Source organism: Coregonus lavaretus, assembly GCF_964263955.1.
Source record: "Coregonus lavaretus genome assembly, chromosome: 14".
In the NCBI taxonomy this organism is placed as follows: domain Eukaryota; kingdom Metazoa; phylum Chordata; class Actinopteri; order Salmoniformes; family Salmonidae; genus Coregonus; species Coregonus lavaretus.
In genome coordinates this window covers 16,238,310-16,252,964 of record NC_140001.1, presented here as the reverse complement: position 1 = coordinate 16,252,964, position 14,655 = coordinate 16,238,310, and the positions used below count along the sequence as shown (strand labels likewise).

Here is a 14,655-nt window from a genome sequence, read left to right as displayed (position 1 = left end):
CATTTTTTGCGGAATGGGATAAGGGAAATGCGTTATCTAAAAGAGAAAGTGTAAATACGATATTTCAATTAGAGCAATAATATATTCGCGTCTGGATTTTTATGCTATTAAACGCTGATACCACTGATTTTGTAAAGTTAAATTGTAGCTCTTTATTCGACGTCACTCATGACGAGGCATATTCTTCCGGGTTATTTTGTCATGCCATGTGTTGTGGTATGTGAGCTCAAGCGCTAGTTCTGTTTATATCAAAATGAGTTCTCAAAAAGGCAACGCATCTCGCTCACGAGGACAGAAGCACCAAAACACGACTGCTTACAAGAACGACAAATATGGAGCAAGTGTTCAAGTGAAGGTACGGTCTATGACTGGCTGGCTAACGTTACATAGCGCCTTGCTTCATTACAAGACATGATGGCAGTGCGTTAGCAAAACAGTTGGCTAGCTAGCGAACCATTTGGATTCATTCTGTCTGGCAACTATGTCTACCATACGTATGGATAATGCTGGGCTGATTGTAGGTCTGTTTTACTTTTCCCTGTGTAAATCTGGTGCTGATGTTGTTGCAGATAGCAAACTCAAAGGTCCACAACGGATTGTGCCAACGCTGCAAGGAAGTTATTGAGTGGAAAGTCAAGTACAACAAATACAAATCCCTCACCCAACCTCGAACATGGTGAGTACACACACACGCTGAAAATGTATGCACTCAGTGTCGTTTGAGATAAAAACGTTTGCTAAGTGGCATATTAATGATTAATGATCCAATAGTGAGCCAAATAGAGGTAGGATGTACTCAGGTGCATGCATTTATCCCACTTATCTAGCCCGACAAAGCTCGCCGTCATTTTTACAGTTGATTATGTTTTACATTTTAGATTTATCAAGGGAAGCTTTTTTGGATTTGAATGGGTGAAATGTTGGCTAGGGAAGGGGTGGAGGACATGGGTATTCAGGGGGTGTTTCTGTGTGTTTCAGTGTGAAATGTTCTCAGAAGACCGTGAAGGATGCGTATCACGTCATTTGTAAACCCTGTGCCCTGAAGCTGGAGCTTTGTGCCAAGTGTGGGAAGAAAGAGGACATCGTCATTCCGTGAGTGTTCCTACACTATGGTGTATGTGTGAGTCTAATGCCCACAAGCAGTGTGCTAAGCTGGCAGAGATGTTGCTTGGAAACAGTGATGTCTGTTTCTACTGCCGTCTACTGGGTGAAAACAAATAGTCCACATTTACCTTGTTCATTGTAATTTTTTTATTTTATTTTTTATTTCACCTCTATTTAACCAGGTAAGCCAGTTGAGAACAAGTTCTCATTTACAACTGCGACCTGGCCAAGATAAAGCAAAGCAGTGCGATAAAAACAACAACACAGAGTTACATATGGGGTAAAACAAAACAAAGTCAAAAATACAACAGAAAAAAAAAAAATATATATATATATATACAGTGTGTGCAAATGTAGCAAGTTATGGAGGTAAGGCAATAAATAAGCTATAGTGCAAAATAATTATAATTAGTATTAACACTGGGATGATAGATGTGCAAGAAATGATGTGCAAATAGAGATACTGGGGTACAAATGAGCAAAATAAATCACAATATAGGGATGAGGTAGTTGGGCGGGCTAATTTCAGATGGGCTGTGTACAGGTGCAGTGATCGGTAAGGTGCTCTGACAACTGATGCTTAAAGTTAGTGAGGGAGATAAGTGTCTCCAGCTTCAGAGATTTTTGCAATTCGTTCCAGTCATTGGCAGCAGAGAACTGGAAGGAATGGCGGCCAAAGGAGGTGTTGGCTTTGGGGATGACCAGTGAGATATACCTGCTGGAGCGCATACTACGGGTGGGTGTTGCTATGGTGACCAATGAGCTAAGATAAGGCGGGGATTTGCCTAGCAGTGATTTATAGATGGCCTGGAGCCAGTGGGTTTGGCGACGAATATGTAGTGAGGACCAGCCAACAAGAGCGTACAGGTCACAGTGGTGGGTAGTATATGGGGCTTTGGAGACAAAACGGATGGCACTGTGATAGACTACATCCAATTTGCTGAGTAGAGTGTTGGAGGCTATTTTGTAAATGACATCGCCGAAGTCAAGGATCGGTAGGATAGTCAGTTTTACGAGGGCATGTTTGGCAGCATGAGTGAAGGAGGCTTTGTTGCGAAATAGGAAACCGATTCTGGATTTAACTTTGGATTGGAGATTCTTAATGTGAGTCTGGAAGGAGAGTTTACAGTCTAACCAGACACCTAGGTATTTGTAGTTGTCCACATACTCTAGGTCAGACCCGTCGAGAGTAGTGATTCTAGTCGGGTGGGCGGGTGCAAGCAGCGTTCGGTTGAAGAGCATGCATTTAGTTTTACTAGTGTTTAAGAGCAGTTGGAGGCTACTGAAGGAGTGTTGTATGACATTGAAGCTCGTTTGGAGGTTTGTTAACACAGTGTCCAATGAAGGGCCAGATGTATACAAAATGGTGTCGTCTGCGTAGAGGTGGATCTGAGAGTCACCAGCAGCAAGAGCGACATCATTGATATACACAGAGAAAAGAGTCGGCCCAAGAATTGAACCCTGTGGCACCCCCATAGAGACTGCCATAGGTCCAGACAACAGGCCCTCCGATTTGACACATTGAACTCTATCTGAGAAGTAGTTGGTGAACCAGGCGAGGCAGTCATTTGAGAAACCAAGGCTATTTAGTCTGCCAATAAGAATGCGGTGGTTGACAGAGTCGAAAGCCTTGGCCAGGTCAATGAAAACGGCTGCACAGTACTGTCTATTATCGATCGCGGTTATAATATCGTTTAGGACCTTGAGCGTGGCTGAAGTGCACCCATGACCAGCTCGGAAACCGGATTGCATAGCGGAGGAGAAGGTACGGTGGGATTCGAAATGGTCGGTGATCTGTTTGTTAACTTGGCTTTCAAAAACTTTTGAAAGGCAGGGCAGGATGGATATGGGTCTGTAACAGTTTGGATCTAGAGTGTCACCCCCTTTGAAGAGGGGGATGACCGCGGCAGCTTTCCAATCTCTGGGGATCTCAGACGTTACAAAAGAGAGGTTGAACAGGCTAGTAATAGGGGTTGCGACAATTTCGGCGGCTAGTAAGCTAAATAATAACTATGTTCTCATTTAGCATGTAATTTGTTGTTTTGAATGACCGCTATCAAAATACTGCATAACACTGTCCTTTTGGATTCAAGAAATGGTAACTACACTGAACAAAAACATAAACGCAACATGCAAAAATGTCAAAGATTTTACTGAGTTACAGTTCATATAAGGAAATCAGTCAATTTAAATAAATTCATTAAACCCTAATCTATGGATTTCACATGACTGGGAATACAGATATGCATCTGTTGGTTACATATACCTTAAAAATAAGGTAGGGGCGTGGATCAGAAAACCAGTCAGTATCTGGGGTGACCACCATTTGCCTCATGCAGCGCGACACATCTCCTTCGCATGGAGTTGATCAGGCTGTTGATTGTGGAATGTTGTCCCACTCCTCTTCAATGGCTGTACGAAGTTGCTGGATTTTGGCGGGAACTGGAACACGCTGTCGTACACGTTGATCCAGAGCATTCCAAACATGCTCAATGTCTGGTGAGTATGCAGGCCATGGAAGAACTGGGACATTTTCAGCTTCCAGGAATTGTGTACAGATCCTTGTAACATGAGGCCGTGTATTATCATGCTGAAACATGAGGTGATGGCGGCGGATGAATGGCACGACAATGGGCCTCAGGGTCTCGTTACGGTGTGTCTGTGCATTCAAATTGCCATCTATAAAATGCAATTGTGTTCGTTGTCCGTAGCTTATGCCTGCCCATACTATAACCCCACTGGGGCACTCTTGTTCACATACACGCTGTCTGCCATCTGCCCGGTACAGTTGAAACCGGGATTAATCCGTGAAGAGCACACTTCTCCAGCGTGCCAGTGGCCATCGAAGGTGAGCATTTGACCACTGAAGTTGGTTACGACGCCAAACTGCAGTCAAGTCAAGACCCTGGTGAGGACAACGAGCACGCACATGAGCTTCCCTGAGAAGGAAATTTGTGTAGTAATTCTTCGGTTGTGCAAACCCACAGTTTCATCAGCTGTCCGGGTGGCTGGTCTCAGACGATCCCGCAGGTGAATAAGCCAGATGTGGAGGTCCAAAATTTGAGAGAAGGTTTTTGTGTTTATGGAACATTTCTGGGATCTTTTATTTCAGCTCATGAAACATGGGACCAACACTTTACATGTTGCGTTTATATTTTTGTTCGGTATAGCATGTTCAAGGGCTACCCGGACTATTTGCACTGCCCCCCCACCCCATCCTTTTTACGCTGCTGCTACTCTGTTAAGTATTTATGCATAGTCACTTTAACTCTACCCACATGTACATATTACCTCAACTACCTCAACTAGCCGGTGCCCCCGCACATTGACTATGCAACGGTACCCCCCTGTATATATAGCCTCCCTACTGTCACTTTATTTTACTGTATATATAGCCTCCCTACTGTCACTTTATTTTACTTCTGCTCTTTTTTTCTCAACACTTTTTTGTTGTTGTTTTATTCTTACTTTTTTGTTTAAAATAAATGCACTGTTGGTTAAGGGCTGTAAGTAAGCATTTCACTGTAATGTCTGCACCTGTTGTATTCGGCGCATGTGACCAATAAAATTTGATTTGATTTGAGTTTAAAAAGAATGTTTACCACAGTCTTAAATGTTTTCTTACCTCGAGATTAGCTCTATGTCTAAATCATATTATAATAAAGGCATGAGAGACCTGCCCCACATAATTATACTGCTCTCCACTGCTTTATTCAAATTATTATGAAATGTGTGTGTTGCAAGTGCGCAAATTCTGGTAACTTTAAATGGCCTTCAGTGGTGATACCCCTTTGTTCAAGTACTCTCATGAAAATTATTTTGAGTACTCATGTTAGCACTTTAAATCTGGATCAAATGAAATGTTATTTACATGTCTATAGCACATTTCTTACAACAAATCCATTTCAAGGTCCTTAACATATAGAAATTGGGCGTCAGGTAGTTTAGTGGTTAAGAGCGTTGTGCCAGTAACCGAAAGATCGCTGGTTCTAATTCCCGAGCCGACTAGGTAAAAAATCTGTTTGTGCCCTTGAGCAAGGCACTTAACCCTAATTGCTCCTGTAAGTCGCTCTGGATAAGAGCGTCTGCTAAACAACTAAAAATATATTTCACTGCACTTGACATGAACACATCTTAGTTTGAAAATGTCAGTGCTTATAAATGTAACCTATTAGTAATCCCTAATAATAACACGAGTGCATAGGGAAGACCAGGGAAATAACTGTCAGTTTCAATATCTCCAATCAGGAACTAGCTAGAATCATGTGATTCACTGTGCACATGCTCAATTTAGTTGCAAAGTCATGTGAAGAGTCAAGTCACTGTGCCACGCTCAGCAATTTTTTAAATTTTCTTATGTTCAATAAAAATGCATTCATTCTTGAAATGCATGTGTTAATTATAGTCATTAAAAAAATAATTATGCTAAATTTTACCACAAACACTTACAACTGACCCTGACCACGGGGTCAATTGAAACATACTGTAACTGTCCTTGTTTGAGACAAAATCATGCATTCTGTTTGAGACAAAATGATAACTATATCAATTTGTAGCAGACAAATTGAAGTTGTTTGTATTAAGTGTTACAATTATCCCCGTATCCACTACTAGTTCAATAGGTTTTTGTGTCTCTGAATAACCACGTGTGCTGTTGGGCACTAGTACTTTCAGGTTGTAAAGATCAAAGGGTTCAATTTTTCATGATTATTTTTTTCATTCCGCTTCCACCTATAGGGTTAACACAAAGGAGGAAGAGGAGGAAGACCCCAATCAAAAGAAGACCGGACGCACTCGGAGGAAGAAGGACTTAGATGAGTTTGACAATGACAATGACTTTGGCGATTTGAGCAGTGACTATGAGGACTTTCCCAGTGACTCGGGTCTTGAGAAGGCAGGAGGCAAGGTCCCTATCCCTGACGTGGCACATGTTAGTTTCAAAGACTAAAGACAGCTAAACCAAGATCACCCTAACTGTACCTCTCCTGTATTCATTGAAATGGATTAATATACTTATCCTCTGTGATTATACATACTTTTGCATAGAAGCCTCCACAGTAGATTTCACCACTCTAAAATACAATAGCCTACTTATATTTGGTGTTGGGACATTTAAATGGACAAGCCCACTTTCAATTAACTGTTTTATAATAAATCCTATGAGACATCAATTTTGTTCTGTTTTGATAGCTTTAAGGAAGCGTTATCCTGTCGTGTTTGAAGGACAATTGACAAGCATTACTGTGATAAATTCATTATAGTGACCCCGCAGCTTTTCTCATTGAAAAAATATATCCAGTGTATATAAATATAGTAATACACACACACGTACACATACAGTGCATTCGGAAAGTATTCAGTCTCCTTCACTTTTTCCACATTTTGTTACGTTACAGCCTTATTCTAAAATGGATTAAGTCATTTCCCCCCCTCATCAATCTACACACAATACCCCATAATGACAAAGCACAAACAGGTTTTTAGAATATCTCATTTACATAAGTATTCAGACCCTTTACTCAGTACTTTGTTGAAGCACCTTTGGCCGCGATTACAGCCTTGAGTCTTCTTGGGTATGACGCTACAAGCTTGGCACACCTGTATTTAGGGAGTTTCTCCCATTCTCTGCAGATCCTCTCAAGCTCTGTCAGGTTGGATGGGGAGCATTGCTGCACTGCTATTTTCAGGGCTCTCCAGAGATGTTCGATCGGGCTCTGGCTGAGCTACTCAAGGACATTCAGAGACTTGTCCCGAAGCGGTGTGCTTTGGATCGATGTCCTGTTGGAAGGGTAACCTTCGCCACAGTCTGAGGTCCTGAGCGCTCTGGATCAGGTTTTCTTAATGGATCTCTCTGTACTTTGCTCCGTTCATCTATCCCTCGATCCTGACTAGTCCCTGCTGCTGGAAAACATCCCCACAGCATGCTGCCACCACCATGCTTCACGGTAGGCATGGTGCCTGGTTTCCTTCAGACGTGACGCTTGGCATTCAGGCCAAAGAGTTCGATCTTGGTTTCGTCAGACAAGAGAATCTTGTTTCTCATGGTCAGAGTCCTTTAGGTGCCTTTTGGCAAACTCCAAGCGGGCTGTCATGTGCCTTTTACTAAGGAGTGCCACTCTACCATAAAGGCCTGATTTGTGGAGTGCTGCAGAGATGGTTGTCCTTCTGGAAGGTTTTCCCATCTCCACAGAGGAACTCTGGAGCTCTGTCAGAATGACCACTGGGTTCTTGGTCACCTCCCTGACCAAGGCCCTTCTCCGCCGATTGCTCAGTTTGGCCGGGCGGCCAGCTCTTGGTGGTTCCAAACTTCTTCCATTTAAGAATGATGGAGGCCACTGTGTTCTTTCGGGACCTTCAATGCTGCAGAAATGTTTTGGTACCCTTCCCCAGATCTGTGCCTAGACACAATCCTGTCTCGGAGCTCTACGGACAATTCCTTCGACCTCATGGGTTGGATTTTGCTCTGACATGCACTGTCAACTGTGGGACCTTATATAGACAGGTGTGTGCCTTTCCAAATCATGTCCAATCAATTGAATTTACCACAGGTGGACTCCAATCAAGTTGTAGAAACATCAAGGATGATCTATGAAAACAGGATGAACCTGATCTCAATTTTGAGTCTCATAGCAAAGGGTCAGAATGCTTATGTAAATAAGGTATCTCTTATTTATATTTTTATTTTTTGTGCAAACATTTCTAAACCTGTTTTCGCTTTGTCATTATGGGGTATTGTGTGGAGATTGAGGGATAAAATGTATTTAATCCATTTTAGAATAAGGCTGTAAATGTAACAATGAAGGAAAAAGTAAAGGGGTCTGAATACTTTCCAAATGCACTGTATGTCCCCACAAAAGTTTTGAGATTGATTCTGACAGTGAAGGTGTATTTTGTGTAATAAAACATTAAGAACACCTGCTTTTTCCATGACACTGACCAGGTGAAAGATATGATCCCTTATTGATGTCACTTGTTAAATTCACTTCAATCAGTGTAGATAAAGGGAAGGAGACAGGTTAAATAAGGATTTTTAAGCCTTGAGAAAATTGAGACAAAGATTGTGTATGTGTGACAGTCAGGGGGTGAATGATCAAGATAGAAAATGTAAGTGCCTTTGAACGGGGGCTGGTAGTAGGTGCCAGGTGCACCGGTTTATGTCAAGAACTGCAACACTGCTGGGTTTTTCACGCTCAAAAGTTTCCCGTGTGTATCAAGAATGATCCACCACCCGAAGGACATCCAGGCAACTTTACACCACTTTGGGAAGCATTTGAGTCAACATGGGCCAGCATCCCTATGAAACGCTTTCGACACCTTGTAGAGTCCATGCCCTGATGAATTGAGGCTGTTCTGAGGGTAAGGGAGTGGAGGGGATGAAACCCAACATTAGGAAGGTTTTCCTAATGTTTGGTATACTCAGTGTAGCTCTGTTTATAGATAATTATTTCATCTCTTTGCCATGGTGGGACATCGTCTTCTCTCAGTTCTGTCCCTTTCAGCGCTACAAGGCTAAGTGGACCATGTGAGTCATGCTAACTTGTTATCATGCTATTAACACAATTCATTGATGATCTTAGAGCAGGTTTTTAGTGCCTTTTGGTAATGCTCACATGCGTTTGTTCTGCTTATTCAAACACACGTAATCGAAAACACATGATCGAAAGTCCAGTGACGTGCTCTGTCTAACTTAAAGGGACAGTTGACCCAAATAACAAAACTGTTTCCTTGCCTTGAAAGTCTAATATGCAAATGCAGTCCTTCCTCGAGCACGGTCTGCTTTAAAACACTACAATGATTAGTCTGTAAATGCTGCAAAGGCTGTCTTGCTGTCAATTGAAACCGTAGTGTGCATGTGCTTTGAAATATGAGTAGTGTTTAAATTAAGAATACTATTTTATTTACATTAACTGTTACAGGCTTTGTTTTTCATTTTTGATTTCAAGGTTGGTTTTATTTAGGTGTGGACGCACGCTGATTGGAATCATCCTAGTTGGTCAGGATGTGTTGCACCTGTTGCCTCATTAGTTTCACCTATGCTGGCACAGGTGATATTCAAGAGCTGCACAGCCCATGCTTCAGTTGGCATGAGAGATGTTTGAAGAGCTACATGGCTGTTTAGCTCTTCCTCTAAGTTTGATCTTGTTTCCTCTGTTTGGCTTGCTCCACGTTTTGTTTTTACTCCCTAAATTGTTTTTTTCTTTTTTTTTTCTTCTTTAGTTCGTCTATTATGCAGATCTAGTGGGCGTCCATGGTGGGGGTTTGTTAAGACCCTACTTGAGTTTGCTTGGCCAGCACCCTGTGAGTAAGGCACACCAATGGATGCCTTTCAGAACCCGTTTTAAAACCACACCCGCTTCGTTTTGGTTGTCAGTGGCTCATTTGTTAGATCCCTTTTTCACTCTGGAGTGATCTTTTTTTTGTTTCTTATTGTTGAACTTAACAGTACCCTTTTTTGATTTTGTTTATTTTTAGACAGTATTTTAAACTCCAAGCATAGCTGCGGGAAGTAGGGGTGCTGAGGGTGCTCCAGCACCCCCTGAAATCAGAATGTGAAAAATAAATGTATTTTTTTCACAAAAGTAGTACACTGGGCCTTTTAATAGTCCAGTATTAGTGGACCCATATAGTCATCTGTAGGTTGTGCAAATGTATTTATTTCAGCAACCCCCCCCACCAACCACTTCCAGCAGGCTGACTCCAAGTATCTCACATTTTTAGTGCTCTCTGCTACTTTTATTATTTTTTCTCAATAATTATTTTGGATGCAGATTTAAAATGTATGCCAAACACCCCTCCCCAAAGAAACTTTCTATGAATTTAATTTCTGGACGATACAAAACAAACTTTGGGCCAAACTCACTTGGAATGCCCAGGGAGATTCAGTGTTGAAGCAGTGAGCTTTAGTGCTGAACCAGCAACTTGTTTGAAATTGTCTGGATTATGACATAGAAGTTGCTAAATATGATTGTCTTTTGGTTCATTTCATTTGAAGATGTTGGCCAATTTACATGACCTATTGGGCCATATCATATCGGCAGGTAGCTTAGTGGTTAAGAGCTTTGTGCCAGTAACCGAAAGGTCGCTGGTTCTAATCCCCGAGTCGACTAGGTGAAAAATCTGTCTGTGCCCTTGAGCAAGGCACTTAACCCCTGATTTCTCCTGTAAGTCGCTCTGGATAAGAGCGTCTGCTAAAATGACTAAGAAATGTAAAAAAATATATATATATATCAAGTACTATTAGTCATTAGCATCCTACCAATCTCTTGATAGTTTCAACCATATTTTGAAGCAATATATTTTATTTTGCTAACATTATTAAAATAACTTTACATTTTAGGTTATGATGGGGTTAGTCATATTAACTAAATGATGGGGTTAGTCATATTAACTTAATTCATGAGGCAGTTATAAGTGATATCCTTCTGCAACCAAGTGGATACTATTGTGATGTTTTTCAGAGTTGGCATTTAATTAGTAACTTGACAATTTAACAGAATATTCAGTGTCTTTACCACATATCATTCGGTGCCCTTCCTAAGCCATTGGAAAAGCTCCTTGGTCTTTGTGGTTGATTATGGAGGTATACGCCTATTTAAAAATCATGTTAACACCTAGTACTACACACAGCTGGAATCCATGATGCAAGTTATTTGGTAAGCAAACTTGACTAAATAACTAATTTAGGCTTTCCGCAACAAAGGTGGTGAATATTTTTCAAGATATTTGTATACCTTCCCTCTCATTTACAATTGTGTAAAAAACAAAAAATCGAGTCCCTAGCAGGGAGGGAGGTAAGCCTATATATACTCTCCTCTCACCATGTCTAAGCAGTCCTTGGAGAACACGTCTAGGCTATGCCAAAAATTGCTTATAGAGACTGGAGAGCGAAACTATCGTACGAAAATGAGTAATGCACCATTGCTCATGCACAAGAACCTATTTTGATAACCCTACTATAAACTAATAATAACAACAATTGCATAGAAGTTCCATTATTTTACAATCAACACAATTTGAACAAGACTTGTGCCTTAACAACTTATTGCGATGTAGGCTAGCTAGTTGTAGGCTAGATGTAGATTTGGGAGTGTGTAATAGCTTAATACCCTCATTGTACAAGGAGTTGTTTATTGTAAAGATAGACTACATCTTGGCGACGCGTTGATTGCGTTCGTTTTGGAACTGGCTTGCCTCCCAGGTGTCCCGTTTTGGACTGCGAAATCGGCTCAAAACAAAAGTTCTGTAGAGTATGAGTAGGATTTTGTGTTCACATGCAAATTAAACCACTTAATCTGCCTTTCCAATGAAAACTAGTTTGAAAATGCTAACATATTTTATGAAAAAGAGATGTACATTTCTGAAAGATGCATCATGCTACCTTGTTGAAAACATGACCGAGTGGCGCTGATTAGCCTATACTGTTCGATTTGAGAAAGGCGCTCCTCCCTCACCGCTTTTGTCCATTCACGACACGGGCCATAGCCCGGTGCACTTAATCAAACTCCCTCAATATGTGGAAAAAAAAACCTGCTATTGCTGTCCATGCGGGCGCACGCTTATTGGCCAGTCCCACTGTGCCTACAGGTGGAGTCGCGCCAATTGGTGCGCAGATAACCGCCCACTATCCTCGCCGAGGATAAAATCGTAACGTGATTAATTTCTATAATCAAACTGCCGGTCCCTGCTCTTTGACCTGTACAGAGATGACGAGCTTCAACGAATCCGCTGTGGGAATTGCGCACGTCTACAGGGGGACATTTGTGCACTCCACCTATCACAAAGCCGTGGAAATTCTGGAGGATAGGCTACTGGGAGTGGACACGGAGGGGAAGGTCTGTCACAGAAGGAAGTTGTGAAACAGTATTTTAATATCTCTTACGAGCATCATACATTATTTCAATTAATTTAGAAATAGGCCTATGTAGGCCTAAAAACGTTGCATTTTAAACTTGATTACCCTACTTTACATAGGCATAGTACACTTACATGTTTTTCTACTCTTTTATCCATTATTTATTTGTTGCCGGAGTCTATACATTTTACAAACATGCATAGGCTCGGTAAATATTTTCAAAATACTGTAATGACAAACCTTGGCAAACAAAAAAATTCCCCCAAGCCAACATTTTATTCGTTTTTTTTTTTGTGTGGCCTACACAAATAACATTTACTTCAAAAGAAGACAAACCAGTTTCATTTGATCCGTTAAAATTGTGTGGCGTGTAACTCGAGTAGAACTAGGGTTATTCCGTGACAACTGTCACAAAAGTTGTGAAATGTAGTCAGACTGTGTAGCAATATATTGCTTTGTCATGCATGTGATGCAAGATGTGTAATCTGATGCCTTTCTTAATTGCACCTGATGTGTTACAATACAGTGGGGAAAAAAAGTATTTAGTCAGCCACCAATTGTGCAAGTTCTCCCACTTAAAAAGATGAGAGAGGCCTGTAATTTTCATCATAGGTACAAGGCAACTATGACAGACAAATGGAGGAAAAAAAATCCAGAAAATCACATTGTAGGATTTTTAATGAATTTATTTGCAAATTATGGTGGAAAATAAGTATTTGGTCACCTACAAACAAGCAAGATTTCTTGCTCTCACAGACCTGTAACTTCTTATTTAAGAGGCTCCTCTGTCCTCCACTCGTTACCTGTATTAATGGCACCTGTTTGAACTTGTTATCAGTATAAAAGACACCTGTCCACAACCTCAAACAGTCACACTCCAAACTCCACTATGGCCAAGACCAAAGAGCTGTCAAAGGACACCAGAAACAAAATTGTAGACCTGCACCAGGCTGGGAAGACTGAATCTGCAATAGGTAAGCAGCTTGGTTTGAAGAAATCAACTGTGGGAGCAATTATTAGGAAATTGAAGACATACAAGACCACTGATAATCTCCCTCGATCTGGGGCTCCACGCAAGATCTCACCCCGTGGGGTCAAAATGATCACAAGAACGGTGAGCAAAAATCCCAGAACCACACAGGGGGACCTAGTGAATGACCTGCAGAGAGCTGGGACCAAAGTAACAAAGCCTACCATCAGTAACACACTACGCCGCCAGGGACTCAAATCCTGCAGTGCGAGACGTGTCCCCCTGCTTAAGCCAGTACATGTCCAGGCCCGCCTGAAGTTTGCTAGAGTGCATTTGGATGATCCAGAAGAGGATTGGGAGAATGTCATATGGTCAGATGAAACCAAAATATAACTTTTTGGTAAAAACTCAACTCGTCGTGTTTGGAGGACAAAGAATGCTGAGTTGCATCCAAAGAACACCATACCTACTGTGAAGCATGGGGGTGGAAACATCATGCTTTGGGGCTGTTTTTCTGCAAAGGGACCAGGACGACTGATCCGTGTAAAGGAAAGAATGAATGGGGCCATGTATGATGAGATTTTGAGTGAAAACCTCCTTCCATCAGCAAGGGCATTGAAGATGAAACGTGGCTGGGTCTTTCAGCATGACAATGATCCCAAACACACCGCCCGGGCAATGAAGGAGTGGCTTCGTAAGAAGCATTTCAAGGTCCTGGAGTGGCCTAGCCAGTCTCCAGATCTCAACCCCATAGAAATCTTTGGAGGGAGTTGAAAGTCCGTGTTGCCCAGCGACAGCCCCAAAACATCACTGCTCTAGAGGAGATCTGCATGGAGGAATGGGCCAAAATACCAGCAACAGTGTGTGAAAACCTTGTGAAGACTTACAGAAAACGTTTGACCTGTGTCATTGCCAACAAAGGGTATATAACAAAGTATTGAGAAACTTTTGTTATTGACCAAATACTTATTTTCCACCATAATTTGCAAATAAATTCATTAAAAATCCTACAATGTGATTTTCTGGATTTGTTTTTCTCATTTTGTCTGTCATAGTTGACGTGTACCTATGATTAAAATTACAGGCCTCTCTCATCTTTTTAAGTGGGAGAACTTGCACAATTGGTGGCTGACTAAATACTTTTTGTCCCCACTGTAGCTCACTTAACAATATATGGATACATTATATTTAAATGAATTGATCACCTTGTTGAGTCTAGCTGGCTCTGATTGTCTCCCTGTTGCTCTAATCAGGACCTTGTCTCTGGTTGGTTCTCATGTTGACAGATTGCTTTCATTGGGAGTGGGAAGGAAGTGGACAGTCTGTCACAGAAGTGGGGTTTTGAGGCGTTGGCTGTTACACAGCTTGGTCAGCAGTGAGTGACGAGTCCTTTCTATGAGAGTAACACTGATTCCAAATAATTCACTACATCTGTTTGTGACAGAACACACCCCAGTTATTATCCTAAAGCCCATTTTGTTGTCTGTAGTGAGTTCTTCATGCCAGGGATGGTGGACACCCACATCCACGCATCTCAGTACAGCTATGCAGGCACAGCCCTTGACCTGCCCCTGCTACAGTGGCTCAACATGTACACCTTCCCAGTGGAGGCCCGCTTCAAAGACCTGGATTTCGCCTGCAATGTCTACACCCATGTCGTGGTGAGCTGTCTGAGCCACACTAACACACCTCAGCCCATAGAAGTCATCAGTGCCCTGTTCAGTATGCA

The 14,655-nt window shown here is 41.7% G+C and overlaps 2 protein-coding genes across 3 annotated transcripts in view; both read left to right on the top strand.

The window, feature by feature from the left end:
- The first annotated feature begins 180 nt into the window (after positions 1 to 180).
- Positions 181 to 8,018, top strand: LOC311141167 (uncharacterized protein C9orf85 homolog). 2 transcript variants are annotated; one of them, XR_014614202.1, is made up of 5 exons: positions 181 to 355; positions 570 to 676; positions 979 to 1,092; positions 5,842 to 6,417; positions 7,919 to 8,018. XR_014614202.1 is itself a non-coding variant. In XM_084176418.1 (4 exons), the coding sequence occupies exons 1-4, from the start codon at positions 254 to 256 to the stop codon at positions 6,050 to 6,052; spliced, it is 534 nt and encodes a 177-aa protein (XP_084032544.1). In that variant the 5' UTR covers positions 181 to 253; the 3' UTR covers positions 6,053 to 8,018. The 2 variants fall into 2 exon arrangements, 1 of the variants encoding a protein (XP_084032544.1); XM_084176418.1 differs by having other exon boundaries at positions 5,842 to 8,018.
- Positions 8,019 to 11,726: 3,708 nt separating this feature from the next.
- The window catches only part of LOC311141790 (guanine deaminase-like), a 28,083-nt gene continuing 25,154 nt past the window's right edge, over positions 11,727 to 14,655 (top strand). The window contains exons 1-3 of the mRNA XM_084177248.1: positions 11,727 to 11,936; positions 14,213 to 14,301; positions 14,416 to 14,587. Of these exons, the coding sequence (XP_084033374.1) occupies positions 11,808 to 11,936; positions 14,213 to 14,301; positions 14,416 to 14,587 (390 nt within the window). The 5' untranslated portion in view covers positions 11,727 to 11,807. The remainder of the gene's footprint in view (positions 11,937 to 14,212; positions 14,302 to 14,415; positions 14,588 to 14,655) is intronic.

Coding starts and splice junctions, on each gene's coding strand:
- LOC311141167 (XM_084176418.1), top strand. CDS start 254: ATGAGTTCTCAAAAAGGCAACGCATCTCGCTCACGAGGACAGAAGCAC. Junction 356..569: donor GAGCAAGTGTTCAAGTGAAG/GTACGGTCTATG, acceptor ATGTTGTTGCAG/ATAGCAAACTCAAAGGTCCA. Junction 677..978: donor CTCACCCAACCTCGAACATG/GTGAGTACACAC, acceptor TGTGTGTTTCAG/TGTGAAATGTTCTCAGAAGA.